At 37.5% G+C, this 20,947-nt stretch overlaps 1 protein-coding gene across 1 annotated transcript in view; it reads right to left on the bottom strand.

The window, feature by feature from the left end:
• Positions 1 to 20,947, bottom strand: part of LOC106867629 (uncharacterized) — a 252,388-nt gene that overhangs the window by 77,034 nt on the left and 154,407 nt on the right. The window contains exons 95-113 of the mRNA XM_089340670.1: positions 20,703 to 20,919; positions 18,731 to 18,883; positions 16,638 to 16,882; positions 16,335 to 16,518; positions 15,505 to 15,813; positions 14,649 to 14,893; positions 14,353 to 14,569; positions 12,381 to 12,533; positions 10,288 to 10,532; positions 9,985 to 10,168; positions 9,167 to 9,463; positions 8,311 to 8,555; positions 8,015 to 8,231; positions 6,028 to 6,195; positions 3,936 to 4,180; positions 3,633 to 3,816; positions 2,803 to 3,111; positions 1,948 to 2,192; positions 1,652 to 1,868 (exon numbers count right to left, since the gene is read on the bottom strand). Of these exons, the coding sequence (XP_089196796.1) occupies positions 1,652 to 1,868; positions 1,948 to 2,192; positions 2,803 to 3,111; positions 3,633 to 3,816; positions 3,936 to 4,180; positions 6,028 to 6,195; positions 8,015 to 8,231; positions 8,311 to 8,555; positions 9,167 to 9,463; positions 9,985 to 10,168; positions 10,288 to 10,532; positions 12,381 to 12,533; positions 14,353 to 14,569; positions 14,649 to 14,893; positions 15,505 to 15,813; positions 16,335 to 16,518; positions 16,638 to 16,882; positions 18,731 to 18,883; positions 20,703 to 20,919 (4,279 nt within the window). The remainder of the gene's footprint in view (positions 1 to 1,651; positions 1,869 to 1,947; positions 2,193 to 2,802; positions 3,112 to 3,632; positions 3,817 to 3,935; positions 4,181 to 6,027; positions 6,196 to 8,014; positions 8,232 to 8,310; positions 8,556 to 9,166; positions 9,464 to 9,984; positions 10,169 to 10,287; positions 10,533 to 12,380; positions 12,534 to 14,352; positions 14,570 to 14,648; positions 14,894 to 15,504; positions 15,814 to 16,334; positions 16,519 to 16,637; positions 16,883 to 18,730; positions 18,884 to 20,702; positions 20,920 to 20,947) is intronic.

The raw sequence follows: 20,947 nt of genomic DNA on the forward strand, positions 1-20,947 counted from the left end.
ATCTTTTGTCAAAATAGACATGGACTTTCACATGATTGACTGTTCCTATATCTGGTTCTAAAATTATGAGTGGTCAGTGCAGGTTGCACAACCCACTAAGAAAGAAGCCGTCAGTAGAGTTCAAATCAGCAATGAGCAAAACCACATGTTTTGTGTACGGATAGTTTACGAAGGTTCAGTTCTCGGCCACATCTTCTTTATTGTAGACAACGAGGCTAGAAACAAGGAATTTAAGCCTGGCTGCCCTTTGGAGATACCTGATGTTGACACACCTTCTTATTACACCTGAATAACTAGCAGAAATAGAGGACGAATTTCAAGTACTCAAGCAACGTCCAAAATGATAGGACCAGGTTAGTAGAACAGTAAGAAATACTGGAGTTGATTTGTTCCACTAGAATCTTCAAAGAGCTGCCCCACAACGCTGACTCAAAACTAATGACTGAAACTACAAAACATAACTTACATATGTAATATACATATTTATCAATATTTCCTACTAATTGCCAATTTAGCTCCCATACGCAAGGTCTCATCAATAAGTACCCAGACTGTTGCCATAGTAATGAAGCTAAAGCACACTGAGTGTAGCCACCTGGCAATGACTGACCTTCATCTCTGTTGTGCATTCTAGCTCACTTCCTCTTGTTTGTAGCAGTGCTTGGAAGGAAGGTGTGTAGCGTGTGGTCGTCGCATTGACCATCACAGAGAAAGTTCTCACGGTAATACTGGCTCACAAGGCTGTGAAAAGTTGCAGAAAGTGTATGGAGAGGGGTGAATGAGCTGCACAGACGAGTATGAGTGTTTCACACATTTCTAAGATGCCCGAAAAAATGTTGATATTGACAAATGTTCTGGAAGACATGTAACCAGAAGAGCTTAGAAAAATATCACAGATGTGTGTGCAGCTGCGAGGAGAAATTCTCGAATCACACAATCCTTGCGTTACAAGAGGATGTGCAGGTTAATTACAGTTCAGTTCAGTCCATTATCACAGACATTTTAGGTGTGAGACATGTGTCTGCCAACTTTGTGCCAAATCTGCTTTCAGCTGACCAAAAATATATTCACGTTTCAGTTCTACAAGATCTTCTCAGTTCTGTCCAAAAACAATGAAAACTTTTTGAAACCTTAGCATTGGTCTCTGAGCATGTATTGCCAGGTGGTATGGAGGGTATCCAGCCATAGAAAACTTGGCAAATCAGACTAGAGTCTGGTGAAGACCCACTGTTTACCAGTCGTTGTCATGCCGTCCAACCCATTGCTGCATCAACAATGGATGTTTAACGATGATCAAGATGATTCTCTGCTCAGCTTCCTGTCATGGTCAATGAGACATTCTTGCATCACAGACATTCCTTCTAAGCACTGTAGTAAACAGCGAAAGTGAGCTAGAACGTTAAAACTTCGTACGCATGAACATCAGTGTACAAGGTCAATTTGTGCCAAGAAGCTTCAATCTCTGTGCGCTAGCTTCGTTATTATAGCAACAGTCTGCATACATATTGATCAGACCACATACATACACTCCAAACAAGCAACTAAAGCAATTCTGTCTTTTCGTTGTTATTGCAATGGAATTGTTTTCAATAATTGACAAACATCATTTATAAATGATTTCTGCTATTTAAATCATTAATTTCACACTTACTTGATGGTTTCACACACAACTTTACAGAAACAGTCACTCTCATCGGCCTTTTTGGACTACGGGGACTAATGGTCAATGCAACCTTTCCATAGCCACTGTTTGGTTTTATTATGAATCCTTCACTGGGTTGCAATAGTGGAGAAACAACATATTCTGGCATAGTCCTCTGGTTAGTAGCACTTTCTCCAAACACATATGTTTCCCCAGATGTAGATTTCTGTAAAAGATTATATTCAATACAGTTGCAGCTATGTATATATATGTATAAAATCACACTCATCAAAAATCAAACTCACCTTTAATCTTCCATACATTTTTACTTCATAATATTTTACATTTTCGGAAACAACAAGAGAAATTCGTCCACCGGAGTTAAGCTTATCACCAATATCTATATACATAAATCTATTTCCTGCTGTCTTAGTTTCCCAACCAGATCCAGTTGGACGAACATTCCACGTATAGTCCTGAGGGAACAATATTATTGCAGCATTTGGTATCACATTTTCATCAGACATTCCTTCAATATTTTCGCATTCCACTGTAAAAAAATCAATAACGTATACAACATCACAAAACTGACAATCACTGAACAATAGCAGGATATAAGATGTGAAATTCATTCACAAGCAAGACAGCATTATTCCATGCAAAATACATAGCAATTATTACATAGGATTATTCCAAATACACAAGACAATATCAATGTCATCATGTTTCACGTCTCAATAGCATAATGAACACAAATATCAACTTCATCAAATCTAAATATGATACATTAAATAAAATTGGATAAAATCTGATTCTCATAACAACAACAGAAAAATACACATTCTTATTCCCAAACAGGCATGTCTTTCAATGCATGCAAAATTGTGACGTTTCCATTCAGTCTCTCTGCATTCTATCAACACCAATGCTCACAACTAATGTAATGCACACTAATAAGTGGAATAGAAGAGTTATGCAAGTTTCAGCAACAAGATTATTCATATCTGTCACAACGCAAATATCAGAAATGAAAGCAATGGAGATTAAATTTAAGAAAATCCAAAGCGAATGACACAGAAAGCTACAATTCTGAAATATATGCAAGTGTTTTCAAACATGTTATTATGAATGACCAATAGACATTAGATTACAATACTTACATGGGGTGGTAGACACTGTACTCAGTACAGTGGACATACTGGGTGACACAGTTGTAGACACACTGGGCGACACAGTTGTAGACATAGTTGTAGACACACTGGGTGACACAGTTGTAGAGACACTGGGTGACACAGTTGTAGACACACTGGGTGACACTGTTGTAGACACATTGGATGACACTGTTGTAGAGACACTGGGTGATACTGTTGTAGACACACTGGGTGACACTGTGGTAGGCAAACTAGGTGACACTCTTGTTGATATACTTGTAGGGATCAATGTTGAAACGCTTGGTGTTGATTTGTAAGCTAAGAAGAAAGCAAAAATATTCTATTCAGTGTACCAGTCACACATTTCAAACATGAAATTTAGGAGCAATTATATGCATTCTCATTAACATGTACAAAATGACATTTTTCACATGCAACTCTCATTTCCAGTGGTTTATTGAAGGCTCATCTTATTTACTACAATACAATGAATCTCACACAACATCACATATATTTACATTACATATAATGTGATGAGAATTACATTTCACATTACAACAATCTTGGCAATGTGAAAATCATCTATTCCTGGCTATCTGATAATACGTGTTCGCTGGAAGAATCATTTATACAAACCTATATCTATCTCTGAGATTGTGATATTTAAATTTCTGCACCTATTTCCACATTATTCAAAATGTATCCCACATGTTCATGCACTGGAATGAACCTTACCAACTCTTCCATTCCATTTCCATTGCAATGCAATCTGTTGTGATGACATGCAACAATCATACATAAATGGTATTGGCTATTAACATCATCAGTTTTGTGCTTACTTGTTGGTTTCACACATATCTTCACAGAAACAGTCACTACCACAGGGATTTCATTGGTAGTGGCAACAATGGTCAGTTGAATCTTTGTTTTTCCCGTTCCAGGTTTAATGCTAAAAGCCTCTGTAGGTGTCAGTAACGGAGAAACAACCCTCTCTGGTGTTACACTTACTTCAGACTCCGGTTCCTGTAAAAACCACAAGGGTATATATAATGTAAATGGAGAAAATACACACTCAGAGAAAGCAGTGCATATCACATATCAAAACTTTGCAAACACACACACCAGGCAAATATTAAACTCACCTTTACTTTTCCAAACAATTCTACTTGATAAATTTCTACATTCTTTGATGTCACAAGATAAACTTCTCCTCCGTTGTTAAGGTCATCTCCAATATCTATATAAATAATCCTATTCTCCGTAGTATTCGTTTTCCAACCTTGTCCACTCGGTCGAATATCACTTGCATTACCAGCAGGATACAGTTTTATTGCACTGTCTGGTATCACTGCTTTGTCGTCCATTCCATAAACACCTTCACATTTGACTGCAAACAGGAAAACAATACACCGCACACTAAATATATATTTTCTATATACTGAAGCATATATACAATTTCATAATTGCAAGGTAAACATCAATCAAGCTGATAAATATAAACATATCGAAAGACATACATAACTTAAGATAAATGATAAATATCAAAGGAGAGATATACAAGAATTGCAATTTCAATGGGGCTATGATTAAAAACAAATATGTCTAACAACAAATGCATAGAGCACAATATGTTACTTTCTGCTTTTTAGCTAAACCTCTCAATAATAATGCCTACGTGGGTGTAATCAAAAGTAACCACAACTTTACAATATTGTTTTATGCACTTAATTTTACATGTTAACACATTTATTGCCTTCCAATTATTCTCAGTTTCAAGCAATGTGTCGATCCAAACGCATTCTCCTCAGTTCAAAGCAGTTCTGGAACTATTGCAAAGCGATACCTTTTAACGCCTTCATCAGTTATTTTTCTTCCCTCATCAACATTCATAAAACATTTTCCTTTAAGGCTTTTTTATTCTGGGGAGCAGAAACAAGTTGCAGGGAGCAAGATCCAAAGAATAAGGAATGCACGTAAGTGGTGTCATAACAGTTTTGATAGAAACATCCCACCCACAAGGCGGTGTGTGCAGACACATTGCCACGAAGAAACCACCATCCTCCACTTTCACACACATCAGGGTAGTTTGTTCCACAGTGTCTTGCAAATGATTAAGATCTGCCAAGTAAAATGTCTGGTTAAGTGTTCGACAATCACAAACAAATTCAGTGTGGTCACCTCATTTTGTATCAATGAAATACATCAGCATCTTGTTGACATTAGACTTCACTTGATGCGCATTTTCAGGGCATGGTGATATTGAATGCTTCCATTTACACAATTTCTCATTTATTTCAAGGTCACAGCCAATACAACAGATTTCATCACAAGTGATGCCCTTCAGGAAAACGTTCCGGTCAGCACCTAATTGTACCTTCAGTTCTCGGCACGTATTCAGTTTTGACTGCTACTCACTTTCCGTGAGTACGCGAGGCACGAATTTTGCTGCAATTCCTCTCATTTGTAATCCATCACTCAAAACTCATTGGCACAAGCTCCAGGATACAAAAGTTATATCAACAAACTCATCAGTTATTCAGTAATGTCTCTCCAACATCAGTTCATGAACGTTCAGGATGTTTTTATTTGCTTCGAAGACAGACAGTCGCTCTGAACAGGGTTCCTCTGCAAGCAAAAGGCGACCAGTCCTTAAACATGAAAACCACTCGTAATCTTGCATTTTTCACATGGCAGTGTATTCCTACACTGTTTGAAGAATGACAACTATTTCAGCTACCATTTTAACCGGCGCCAATTAGAATTTCACAGAAGTACGTTGTTCCTTTGTTTCAGCCATTGCAGAAATCAACAAACCTGGGATAAACACCTTAAAGCAAACATGCACCATGTGGGAGCATGATTTCATTCAATGCCACCAGTTAGCAGAATGATACCTGAGGGTCATATCAGCTTGCTTATTGCTGCAGAAGCCTGAACTGAAAGGGGACTGTCCCACAGAGAACATTTCCGGTTACTTTAGGGTATTCCTTTGTATATTCGAAACACTGTATACAAATACATTAAATGTGAACATCAAAACAGAAAAGAATCAATTATTCGTAGGACTACTACACACACCAATTATCTACCAAAACTGAAAACAATAAGAGTTATCTTAGGATTTCAAAAGTATTATGTAAATCATGAAGATACGTATTAACCTGAGATATACATGAGAATTTTTCATCTTGTTTAAATATTATTGGCCTATAAACCTGAGACTGCCATACTTACACGGTGTGGTAGATACTGTGCTCAGTACAGTGGAGACAATGGGTGACTCTGTTGTAGACACACTGGGTGACACTGTTGTAGACAAACTAGGTGATACTGTTGTTGATATGCTAGTAGGGATCAGTGTTGAAACACTTGGTGTTGAAACACTTGGTGTTGAAAGGTAAGCTAAAACATTAACAAGGATATTCCATTCAAGACACACATTGCAAATACAAACTTTACATGCAATAATATGCATTCTAATTAACATGACATTTCCCCATGCAACTCAAATTTCCTGAAAAATACTATCAGCTCACATAATTTTCTAGAAAGTAATAAAACACGCCATTTATCTTTTGTCAAAATAGACATGGACTTTCACATGATTGACTGTTCCTATATCTGGTTCTAAAATTATGAGTGGTCAGTGCAGGTTGCACAACCCACTAAGAAAGAAGCCATCAGTAGAGTTCAAATCAGCAATGAGCAAAACCACATGTTTTGTGTACGGATAGTTTACGAAGGTTCAGTTCTCGGCCACATCTTCTTTATTGTAGACAACGAGGCTAGAAACAAGGAATTTAAGCCTGGCTGCCCTTTGGAGATACCTGATGTTGACACACCTTCTTATTACACCTGAATAACTAGCAGAAATAGAGGACGAATTTCAAGTACTCAAGCAACGTCCAAAATGATAGGACCAGGTTAGTAGAACAGTAAGAAATACTGGAGTTGATTTGTTCCACTAGAATCTTCAAAGAGCTGCCCCACAACGCTGACTCAAAACTAATGACTGAAACTACAAAACATAACTTACATATGTAATATACATATTTATCAATATTTCCTACTAATTGCCAATTTAGCTCCCATACGCAAGCTCTCATCAATAAGTACCCAGACTGTTGCCATAGTAATGAAGCTAAAGCACACTGAGTGTAGCCACCTGGCAATGACTGACCTTCATCTCTGTTGTGCATTCTAGCTCACTTCCTCTTGTTTGCAGCAGTGCTTGGAAGGAAGGTGTGTAGCGTGTGGTCGTCGCATTGACCATCACAGAGAAAGTTCTCACGGTAATACTGGCTCACAAGGCTGTGAAAAGTTGCAGAAAGTGTATGGAGAGGGGTGAATGAGCTGCACAGACGAGTATGAGTGTTTCACACATTTCTAAGATGCCCGAAAAAATGTTGATATTGACAAATGTTCTGGAAGACATGTAACCAGAAGAGCTTAGAAAAATATCACAGATGTGTGTGCAGCTGCGAGGAGAAATTCTCGAATCACACAATCCTTGCGTTACAAGAGGATGTGCAGGTTAATTACAGTTCAGTTCAGTCCATTATCACAGACATTTTAGGTGTGAGACATGTGTCTGCCAACTTTGTGCCAAATCTGCTTTCAGCTGACCAAAAATATATTCACGTTTCAGTTCTACAAGATCTTCTCAGTTCTGTCCAAAAACAATGAAAACTTTTTGAAACCTTAGCATTGGTCTCTGAGCATGTATTGCCAGGTGGTATGGAGGGTATCCAGCCATAGAAAACTTGGCAAATCAGACTAGAGTCTGGTGAAGACCCACTGTTTACCAGTCGTTGTCATGCCGTCCAACCCATTGCTGCATCAACAATGGATGTTTAACGATGATCAAGATGATTCTCTGCTCAGCTTCCTGTCATGGTCAATGAGACATTCTTGCATCACAGACATTCCTTCTAAGCACTGTAGTAAACAGCGAAAGTGAGCTAGAACGTTAAAACTTCGTACGCATGAACATCAGTGTACAAGGTCAATTTGTGCCAAGAAGCTTCAATCTCTGTGCGCTAGCTTCGTTATTATAGCAACAGTCTGCATACATATTGATCAGACCACATACATACACTCCAAACAAGCAACTAAAGCAATTCTGTCTTTTCGTTGTTATTGCAATGGAATTGTTTTCAATAATTGACAAACATCATTTATAAATGATTTCTGCTATTTAAATCATTAATTTCACACTTACTTGATGGTTTCACACACAACTTTACAGAAACAGTCACTCTCATCGGCCTTTTTGGACTACGGGGAGTAATGGTCAATGCAACCTTTCCGTAGCCACTGTTTGGTTTTATTATGAATCCTTCACTGGGTTGCAATAGTGGAGAAACAACATATTCTGGCATAGTCCTCTGGTTAGTAGCACTTTCTCCAAACACATATGTTTCCCCAGATGTAGATTTCTGTAAAAGATTATATTCAATACAGTTGCAGCTATGTATATATATGTATAAAATCACACTCATCAAAAATCAAACTCACCTTTAATCTTCCATACATTTTTACTTCATAATATTTTACATTTTCGGAAACAACAAGAGAAATTTGTCCACCGGAGTTAAGCTTATCACCAATATCTATATACATAAATCTATTTCCTGCTGTTTTAGTTTCCCAACCAGATCCAGTTGGACGAACATTCCACGTATAGTCCTGAGGGAACAATATTATTGCAGCATTTGGTATCACATTTTCATCAGACATTCCTTCAATATTTTCGCATTCCACTGTAAAAAAATCAATAACGTATACAACATCACAAAACTGACAATCACTGAACAATAGCAGGATATAAGATGTGAAATTCATTCACAAGCAAGACAGCATTATTCCATGCAAAATACATAGCAATTATTACATAGGATTATTCCAAATACACAAGACAATATCAATGTCATCATGTTTCACGTCTCAATAGCATAATGAACACAAATATCAACTTCATCAAATCTAAATATGATACATTAAATAAAAAATGGATAAAATCTGATTCTCATAACAACAACAGAAAAATACACATTCTTATTCCCAAACAGGCATGTCTTTCAATGCATGCAAAATTGTGACGTTTCCATTCAGTCTCTCTGCATTCTATCAACACCAATGCTCACAACTAATGTAATGCACACTAATAAGTGGAATAGAAGAGTTATGCAAGTTTCAGCAACAAGATTATTCATATCTGTCACAACGCAAATATCAGAAATGAAAGCAATGGAGATTAAATTTAAGAAAATCCAAAGCGAATGACACAGAAAGCTACAATTCTGAAATATATGCAAGTGTTTTCAAACATGTTATTATGAATGACCAATAGACATTAGATTACAATACTTACATGGTGTGGTAGACACTGTACTCAGTACAGTGGACATACTGGGTGACACAGTTGTAGACACACTGGGCGACACAGTTGTAGACACACTGGGTGACACAGTTGTAGAGACACTGGGTGACACAGTTGTAGACACACTGGGTGACACTGTTGTAGACACATTGGATGACACTGTTGTAGAGACACTGGGTGATACTGTTGTAGACACACTGGGTGACACTGTGGTAGGCAAACTAGGTGACACTCTTGTTGATATACTTGTAGGGATCAATGTTGAAACGCTTGGTGTTGATTTGTAAGCTAAGAAGAAAGCAAAAATATTCTATTCAGTGTACCAGTCACACATTTCAAACATGAAATTTAGGAGCAATTATATGCATTCTCATTAACATGTACAAAATGACATTTTTCACATGCAACTCTCATTTCCAGTGGTTTATTGAAGGCTCATCTTATTTACTACAATACAATGAATCTCACACAACATCACATATATTTACATTACATATAATGTGATGAGAATTACATTTCACATTACAACAATCTTGGCAATGTGAAAATCATCTATTCCTGGCTATCTGATAATACGTGTTCGCTGGAAGAATCATTTATACAAACCTATATCTATCTCTGAGATTGTGATATTTAAATTTCTGCACCTATTTCCACATTATTCAAAATGTATCCCACATGTTCATGCACTGGAATGAACCTTACCAACTCTTCCATTCCATTTCCATTGCAATGCAATCTGTTGTGATGACATGCAACAATCATACATAAATGGTATTGGCTATTAACATCATCAGTTTTGTGCTTACTTGTTGGTTTCACACATATCTTCACAGAAACAGTCACTACCACAGGGATTTCATTGGTAGTGGCAACAATGGTCAGTTGAATCTTTGTTTTTCCCGTTCCAGGTTTAATGCTAAAAGCCTCTGTAGGTGTCAGTAACGGAGAAACAACCCTCTCTGGTGTTACACTTACTTCAGACTCCGGTTCCTGTAAAAACCACAAGGGTATATATAATGTAAATGGAGAAAATACACACTCAGAGAAAGCAGTGCATATCACATATCAAAACTTTGCAAACACACACACCAGGCAAATATTAAACTCACCTTTACTTTTCCAAACAATTCTACTTGATAAATTTCTACATTCTTTGATGTCACAAGATAAACTTCTCCTCCGTTGTTAAGGTCATCTCCAATATCTATATAAATAATCCTATTCTCCGTAGTATTCGTTTTCCAACCTTGTCCACTCGGTCGAATATCACTTGCATTACCAGCAGGATACAGTTTTATTGCACTGTCTGGTATCACTGCTTTGTCGTCCATTCCATAAACACCTTCACATTTGACTGCAAACAGGAAAACAATACACCGCACACTAAATATATATTTTCTATATACTGAAGCATATATACAATTTCATAATTGCAAGGTAAACATCAATCAAGCTGATAAATGTAAACATATCGAAAGACATACATAACTTAAGATAAATGATAAATATCAAAGGAGAGATATACAAGAATTGCAATTTCAATGGGGCTATGATTAAAAACAAATATGTCTAACAACAAATGCATAGAGCACAATATGTTACTTTCTGCTTTTTAGATAAACCTCTCAATAATAATGCCTACGTGGGTGTAATCAAAAGTAACCACAACTTTACAATATTGTTTTATGCACTTAATTTTACATGTTAACACATTTATTGCCTTCCAATTATTCTCAGTTTCAAGCAATGTGTCGATCCAAACGCATTCTCCTCAGTTCAAAGCAGTTCTGGAACTATTGCAAAGCGATACCTTTTAACGCCTTCATCAGTTATTTTTCTTCCCTCATCAACATTCATAAAACATTTTCCTTTAAGGCTTTTTTTATTCTGGGGAGCAGAAACAAGTTGCAGGGAGCAAGATCCAAAGAATAAGGAATGCACGTAAGTGGTGTCATAACAGTTTTGATAGAAACATCCCACCCACAAGGCGGTGTGTGCAGACACATTGCCACGAAGAAACCACCATCCTCCACTTTCACACACATCAGGGTAGTTTGTTCCACAGTGTCTTGCAAATGATTAAGATCTGCCAAGTAAAATGTCTGGTTAAGTGTTCGACAATCACAAACAAATTCAGTGTGGTCACCTCATTTTGTATCAATGAAATACATCAGCATCTTGTTGACATTAGACTTCACTTGATGCGCATTTTCAGGGCATGGTGATATTGAATGCTTCCATTTACACAATTTCTCATTCATTTCAAGGTCACAGCCAATACAACAGATTTCATCACAAGTGATGCCCTTCGGGAAAACGTTCCGGTCAGCACCTAATTGTACCTTCAGTTCTCGGCACGTATTCAGTTTTGACTGCTACTCACTTTCCGTGAGTACGCGAGGCACGAATTTTGCTGCAATTCCTCTCATTTGCAATCCATCACTCAAAACTCATTGGCACAAGCTCCAGGATACAAAAGTTATATCAACAAACTCATCAGTTATTCAGTAATGTCTCTCCAACATCAGTTCATGAACGTTCAGGATGTTTTTATTTGCTTCGAAGACAGACAGTCGCTCTGAACAGGGTTCGTCTGCAAGCAAAAGGCGACCAGTCCTTAAACATGAAAACCACTCGTAATCTTGCATTTTTCACATGGCAGTGTATTCCTACACTGTTTGAAGAATGACAACTATTTCAGCTACCATTTTAACCGGCACCAATTAGAATTTCACAGAAGTACGTTGTTCCTTTGTTTCAGCCATTGCAGAAATCAACAAACATGGGATAAACACCTTAAAGCAAACATGCACCATGTGGGAGCATGATTTCATTCAATGCCACCAGTTAGCAGAATGATACCTGAGGGTCATATCAGCTTGCTTATTGCTGCAGAATCCTGAACTGAAAGGGGACTGTCCCACAGAGAACATTTCCGGTTACTTTAGGGTATTCCTTTGTATATTCGAAACACTGTATACAAATACATTAAATGTGAACATCAAAACAGAAAAGAACCAATTATTCGTAGGACTACTACACACACCAATTATCTACCAAAACTGAAAACAATAAGAGTTATCTTAGGATTTCAAAAGTATTATGTAAATCATGAAGATACGTATTAACCTGAGATATACATGAGAATTTTTCATCTTGTTTAAATATTATTGGCCTATAAACCTGAGACTGCCATACTTACACGGTGTGGTAGATACTGTGCTCAGTACAGTGGAGACAATGGGTGACTCTGTTGTAGACACACTGGGTGACACTGTTGTAGACAAACTAGGTGATACTGTTGTTGATATGCTAGTAGGGATCAGTGTTGAAACACTTGGTGTTGAAAGGTAAGCTAAAACATTAACAAGGATATTCCATTCAAGACACACATTGCAAATACAAACTTTACATGCAATAATATGCATTCTAATTAACATGACATTTCCCCATGCAACTCAAATTTCCTGAAAAATACCATCAGCTCACATAATTTTCTAGAAAGTAATAAACCACGCCATTTATCTTTTGTCAAAATAGACATGGACTTTCACATGATTGACTGTTCCTATATCTGGTTCTAAAATTATGAGTGGTCAGTGCAGGTTGCACAACCCACTAAGAAAGAAGCCGTCAGTAGAGTTCAAATCAGCAATGAGCAAAACCACATGTTTTGTGTACGGATAGTTTACGAAGGTTCAGTTCTCGGCCACATCTTCTTTATTGTAGACAACGAGGCTAGAAACAAGGAATTTAAGCCTGGCTGCCCTTTGGAGATACCTGATGTTGACACACCTTCTTATTACACCTGAATAACTAGCAGAAATAGAGGACGAATTTCAAGTACTCAAGCAACGTCCAAAATGATAGGACCAGGTTAGTAGAACAGTAAGAAATACTGGAGTTGATTTGTTCCACTAGAATCTTCAAAGAGCTGCCCCACAACGCTGACTCAAAACTAATGACTGAAACTACAAAACATAACTTACATATGTAATATACATATTTATCAATATTTCCTACTAATTGCCAATTTAGCTCCCATACGCAAGCTCTCATCAATAAGTACCCAGACTGTTGCCATAGTAATGAAGCTAAAGCACACTGAGTGTAGCCACCTGGCAATGACTGACCTTCATCTCTGTTGTGCATTCTAGCTCACTTCCTCTTGTTTGCAGCAGTGCTTGGAAGGAAGGTGTGTAGCGTGTGGTCGTCGCATTGACCATCACAGAGAAAGTTCTCACGGTAATACTGGCTCACAAGGCTGTGAAAAGTTGCAGAAAGTGTATGGAGAGGGGTGAATGAGCTGCACAGACGAGTATGAGTGTTTCACACATTTCTAAGATGCCCGAAAAAATGTTGATATTGACAAATGTTCTGGAAGACATGTAACCAGAAGAGCTTAGAAAAATATCACAGATGTGTGTGCAGCTGCGAGGAGAAATTCTCGAATCACACAATCCTTGCGTTACAAGAGGATGTGCAGGTTAATTACAGTTCAGTTCAGTCCATTATCACAGACATTTTAGGTGTGAGACATGTGTCTGCCAACTTTGTGCCAAATCTGCTTTCAGCTGACCAAAAATATATTCACGTTTCAGTTCTACAAGATCTTCTCAGTTCTGTCCAAAAACAATGAAAACTTTTTGAAACCTTAGCATTGGTCTCTGAGCATGTATTGCCAGGTGGTATGGAGGGTATCCAGCCATAGAAAACTTGGCAAATCAGACTAGAGTCTGGTGAAGACCCACTGTTTACCAGTCGTTGTCATGCCGTCCAACCCATTGCTGCATCAACAATGGATGTTTAACGATGATCAAGATGATTCTCTGCTCAGCTTCCTGTCATGGTCAATGAGACATTCTTGCATCACAGACATTCCTTCTAAGCACTGTAGTAAACAGCGAAAGTGAGCTAGAACGTTAAAACTTCGTACGCATGAACATCAGTGTACAAGGTCAATTTGTGCCAAGAAGCTTCAATCTCTGTGCGCTAGCTTCGTTATTATAGCAACAGTCTGCATACATATTGATCAGACCACATACATACACTCCAAACAAGCAACTAAAGCAATTCTGTCTTTTCGTTGTTATTGCAATGGAATTGTTTTCAATAATTGACAAACATCATTTATAAATGATTTCTGCTATTTAAATCATTAATTTCACACTTACTTGATGGTTTCACACACAACTTTACAGAAACAGTCACTCTCATCGGCCTTTTTGGACTACGGGGACTAATGGTCAATGCAACCTTTCCATAGCCACTGTTTGGTTTTATTATGAATCCTTCACTGGGTTGCAATAGTGGAGAAACAACATATTCTGGCATAGTCCTCTGGTTAGTAGCACTTTCTCCAAACACATATGTTTCCCCAGATGTAGATTTCTGTAAAAGATTATATTCAATACAGTTGCAGCTATGTATATATATGTATAAAATCACACTCATCAAAAATCAAACTCACCTTTAATCTTCCATACATTTTTACTTCATAATATTTTACATTTTCGGAAACAACAAGAGAAATTCGTCCACCGGAGTTAAACTTATCACCAATATCTATATACATAAATCTATTTCCTGCTGTCTTAGTTTCCCAACCAGATCCAGTTGGACGAACATTCCACGTATAGTCCTGAGGGAACAATATTATTGCAGCATTTGGTATCACATTTTCATCAGACATTCCTTCAATATTTTCGCATTCCACTGTAAAAAAATCAATAACGTATACAACATCACAAAACTGACAATCACTGAACAATAGCAGGATATAAGATGTGAAATTCATTCACAAGCAAGACAGCATTATTCCATGCAAAATACATAGCAATTATTACATAGGATTATTCCAAATACACAAGACAATATCAATGTCATCATGTTTCACGTCTCAATAGCATAATGAACACAAATATCAACTTCATCAAATCTAAATATGATACATTAAATAAAAAATGGATAAAATCTGATTCTCATAACAACAACAGAAAAATACACATTCTTATTCCCAAACAGGCATGTCTTTCAATGCATGCAAAATTGTGACGTTTCCATTCAGTCTCTCTGCATTCTATCAACACCAATGCTCACAACTAATGTAATGCACACTAATAAGTGGAATAGAAGAGTTATGCAAGTTTCAGCAACAAGATTATTCATATCTGTCACAACGCAAATATCAGAAATGAAAGCAATGGAGATTAAATTTAAGAAAATCCAAAGCGAATGACACAGAAAGCTACAATTCTGAAATATATGCAAGTGTTTTCAAACATGTTATTATGAATGACCAATAGACATTAGATTACAATACTTACATGGGGTGGTAGACACTGTACTCAGTACAGTGGACATACTGGGTGACACAGTTGTAGACACACTGGGCGACACAGTTGTAGACATAGTTGTAGACACACTGGGTGACACAGTTGTAGAGACACTGGGTGACACAGTTGTAGACACACTGGGTGACACTGTTGTAGACACATTGGATGACACTGTTGTAGAGACACTGGGTGATACTGTTGTAGACACACTGGGTGACACTGTGGTAGGCAAACTAGGTGACACTCTTGTTGATATACTTGTAGGGATCAATGTTGAAACGCTTGGTGTTGATTTGTAAGCTAAGAAGAAAGCAAAAATATTCTATTCAGCGTACCAGTCACACATTTCAAACATGAAATTTAGGAGCAATTATATGCATTCTCATTAACATGTACAAAATGACATTTTTCACATGCAACTCTCATTTCCAGTGGTTTATTGAAGGCTCATCTTATTTACTACAATACAATGAATCTCACACAACATCACATATATTTACATTACATATAATGTGATGAGAATTACATTTCACATTACAACAATCTTGGCAATGTGAAAATCATCTATTCCTGGCTATCTGATAATACGTGTTCGCTGGAAGAATCATTTATACAAACCTATATCTATCTCTGAGATTGTGATATTTAAATTTCTGCACCTATTTCCACATTATTCAAAATGTATCCCACATGTTCATGCACTGGAATGAACCTTACTAACTCTTCCATTCCATTTCCATTGCAATGCAATCTGTTGTGATGACATGCAACAATCATACATAAATGGTATTGGCTATTAACATCATCAGTTTTGTGCTTACTTGTTGGTTTCACACATATCTTCACAGAAACAGTCACTACCACAGGGATTTCATTGGTAGTGGCAACAATGGTCAGTTGAATCTTTGTTTTTCCCGTTCCAGGTTTAATGCTAAAAGCCTCTGTAGGTGTCAGTAACAGAGAAACAACCCTCTCTGGTGTTACACTTACTTCAGACTCCGGTTCCTGTAAAAACCACAAGGGTACATTTAATGTAAATGGAGAAAATACACACTCAGAGAAAGCAGTGCATATCACATATCAAAACTTTGCAAACACACACACCAGGCAAATATTAAACTCACCTTTACTTTTCCAAACAATTCTACTTGATAAATTTCTACATTCTTTGATGTCACAAGATAAACTTCTCCTCCGTTGTTAAGGTCATCTCCAATATCTATATAAATAATCCTATTCTCCGTAGTATTCGTTTTCCAACCTTGTCCACTCGGTCGAATATCACTTGCATTACCAGCAGGATACAGTTTTATTGCACTGTCTGGTATCACTGCTTTGTCGTCCATTCCATAAACACCTTCACATTTGACTGCAAACAGGAAAACAATACACCGCACACTAAATATATATTTTCTATATACTGAAGCATATATACAATTTCATAATTGCAAGGTAAACATCAATCAAGCTGATAAATGTAAACATATCGAAAGACATACATAACTTAAGATAAATGATAAATATCAAAGGAGAGATATACAAGAATTGCAATTTCAATGGGGCTATGATTAAAAACAAATATGTCTAACAACAAATGCATAGAGCACAATATGTTACTTTCTGCTTTTTAGATAAACCTCTCAATAATAATGCCTACGTGGGTGTAATCAAAAGTAACCACAACTTTACAATATTGTTTTATGCACTTAATTTTACATGTTAACACATTTATTGCCTTCCAATTATTCTCAGTTTCAAGCAATGTGTCGATCCAAACGCATTCTCCTCAGTTCAAAGCAGTTCTGGAACTATTGCAAAGCGATACCTTTTAACGCCTTCATCAGTTATTTTTCTTCCCTCATCAACATTCATAAAACATTTTCCTTTAAGGCTTTTTTTATTCTGGGGAGCAGAAACAAGTTGCAGGGAGCAAGACCCAAAGAATAAGGAATGCACGTAAGTGGTGTCATAACAGTTTTGATAGAAACATCCCACCCACAAGGCGGTGTGTGCAGACACATTGCCACGAAGAAACCACCATCCTCCACTTTCACACACATCAGGGTAGTTTGTTCCACAGTGTCTTGCAAATGATTAAGATCTGCCAAGTAAAATGTCTGGTTAAGTGTTCGACAATCACAAACAAATTCAGTGTGGTCACCTCATTTTGTATCAATGAAATACATCAGCATCTTGTTGACATTAGACTTCACTTGATGCGCATTTTCAGGGCATGGTGATATTGAATGCTTCCATTTACACAATTTCTCATTCATTTCAAGGTCACAGCCAATACAACAGATTTCATCACAAGTGATGCCCTTCGGGAAAACGTTCCGGTCAGCACCTAATTGTACCTTCAGTTCTCGGCACGTATTCAGTTTTGACTGCTACTCACTTTCCGTGAGTACGCGAGGCACGAATTTTGCTGCAATTCCTCTCATTTGCAATCCATCACTCAAAACTCATTGGCACAAGCTCCAGGATACAAAAGTTATATCAACAAACTCATCAGTTATTCAGTAATGTCTCTCCAACATCAGTTCATGAACGTTCAGGATGTTTTTATTTGCTTCGAAGACAGACAGTCGCTCTGAACAGGGTTCGTCTGCAAGCAAAAGGCGACCAGTCCTTAAACATGAAAACCACTCGTAATCTTGCATTTTTCACATGGCAGTGTATTCCTACACTGTTTGAAGAATGACAACTATTTCAGCTACCATTTTAACCGGCACCAATTAGAATTTCACAGAAGTACGTTGTTCCTTTGTTTCAGCCATTGCAGAAATCAACAAACATGGGATAAACACCTTAAAGCAAACATGCACCATGTGGGAGCATGATTTCATTCAATGCCACCAGTTAGCAGAATGATACCTGAGGGTCATATCAGCTTGCTTATTGCTGCAGAATCCTGAACTGAAAGGGGACTGTCCCACAGAGAACATTTCCGGTTACTTTAGGGTATTCCTATGTATATTCGAAACACTGTATACAAATACATTAAATGTGAACATCAAAACAGAAAAGAACCAATTATTCGTAGGACTACTACACACACCAATTATCTACCAAAACTGAAAACAATAAGAGTTATCTTAGGATTTCAAAAGTATTATGTAAATCATGAAGATACGTATTAACCTGAGATATACATGAGAATTTTTCATCTTGTTTAAATATTATTGGCCTATAAACCTGAGACTGCCATACTTACACGGTGTGGTAGATACTGTGCTCAGTACAGTGGAGACAATGGGTGACTCTGTTGTAGACACACTGGGTGACACTGTTGTAGACAAACTAGGTGATACTGTTGTTGATATGCTAGTAGGGATCAGTGTTGAAACACTTGGTGTTGAAAGGTAAGCTAAAACATTAACAAGGATATTCCATTCAAGACACACATTGCAAATACAAACTTTACATGCAATAATATGCATTCTAATTAACATGACATTTCCCCATGCAACTCAAATTTCCTGAAAAATACCATCAGCTCACATAATTTTCTAGAAAGTAATAAACCACGCCATTTATCTTTTGTCAAAATAGACATGGACTTTCACATGATTGACTGTTCCTATATCTGGTTCTAAAATTATGAGTGGTCAGTGCAGGTTGCACAACCCACTAAGAAAGAAGCCGTCAGTAGAGTTCAAATCAGCAATGAGCAAAACCACATGTTTTGTGTACGGATAGTTTACGAAGGTTCAGTTCTCGGCCACATCTTCTTTATTGTAGACAACGAGGCTAGAAACAAGGAATTTAAGCCTGGCTGCCCTTTGGAGATACCTGATGTTGACACACCTTCTTATTACACCTGAATAACTAGCAGAAATAGAGGACGAATTTCAAGTACTCAAGCAACGTCCAAAATGATAGGACCAGGTTAGTAGAACAGTAAGAAATACTGGAGTTGATTTGTTCCACTAGAATCTTCAAAGAGCTGCCCCACAACGCTGACTCAAAACTAATGACTGAAACTACAAAACATAACTTACATATGTAATATACATATTTATCAATATTTCCTACTAATTGCCAATTTAGCTCCCATACGCAAGCTCTCATCAATAAGTACCCAGACTGTTGCCATAGTAATGAAGCTAAAGCACACTGAGTGTAGCCACCTGGCAATGACTGACCTTCATCTCTGTTGTGCATTCTAGCTCACTTCCTCTTGTTTGCAGCAGTGCTTGGAAGGAAGGTGTGTAGCATGTGGTCGTCGCATTGACCATCACAGAGAAAGTTCTCACGGTAATACTGGCTCACAAGGCTGTGAAAAGTTGCAGAAAGTGTATGGAGAGGGGTGAATGAGCTGCACAGACGAGTATGAGTGTTTCACACATTTCTAAGATGCCCGAAAAAATGTTGATATTGACAAATGTTCTGGAAGACATGTAACCAGAAGAGCTTAGAAAAATATCACAGATGTGTGTGCAGCTGCGAGGAGAAATTCTCGAATCACACAATCCTTGCGTTACAAGAGGATGTGCAGGTTAATTACAGTTCAGTTCAGTCCATTATCACAGACATTTTAGGTGTGAGACATGTGTCTGCCAACTTTGTGCCAAATCTGCTTTCAGCTGACCAAAAATATATTCACGTTTCAGTTCTACAAGATCTTCTCAGTTCTGTCCAAAAACAATGAAAACTTTTTGAAACCTTAGCATTGGTCTCTGAGCATGTATTGCCAGGTGGTATGGAGGGTATCCAGCCATAGAAAACTTGGCAAATCAGACTAGAGTCTGGTGAAGACCCACTGTTTACCAGTCGTTGTCATGCCGTCCAACCCATTGCTGCATCAACAATGGATGTTTAACGATGCTCAAGATGATTCTCTGCTCAGCTTCCTGTCATGGTCAATGAGACATTCTTGCATCACAGACATTCCTTCTAAGCACTGTAGTAAACAGCGAAAGTGAGCTAGAACGTTAAAACTTCGTACGCATGAACATCAGTGTACAAGGTCAATTTGTGCCAAGAAGCTTCAATCTCTGTGCGCTAGCTTCGTTATTATAGCAACAGTCTGCATACATATTGATCAGACCACATACATACACTCCAAACAAGCAACTAAAGCAATTCTGTCTTTTCGTTGTTATTGCAATGGAATTGTTTTCAATAATTGACAAACATCATTTATAAATGATTTCTGCTATTTAAATCATTAATTTCACACTTACTTGATGGTTTCACACACAACTTTACAGAAACAGTCACTCTCATCGGCCTTTTTGGACTACGGGGACTAATGGTCAATGCAACCTTTCCATAGCCACTGTTTGGTTTTATTATGAATCCTTCACTGGGTTGCAATAGTGGAGAAACAACATATTCTGGCATAGTCCTCTGGTTAGTAGCACTTTCTCCAAACACATATGTTTCCCCAGATGTAGATTTCTGTAAAAGATTATATTCAATACAGTTG

Source organism: Octopus bimaculoides, chromosome 2 (assembly GCF_046866305.1).
Source record: "Octopus bimaculoides isolate indiv1 chromosome 2, ASM4686630v1, whole genome shotgun sequence".
Classification (NCBI taxonomy): Eukaryota; Metazoa; Mollusca; class Cephalopoda; order Octopoda; family Octopodidae; genus Octopus; species Octopus bimaculoides.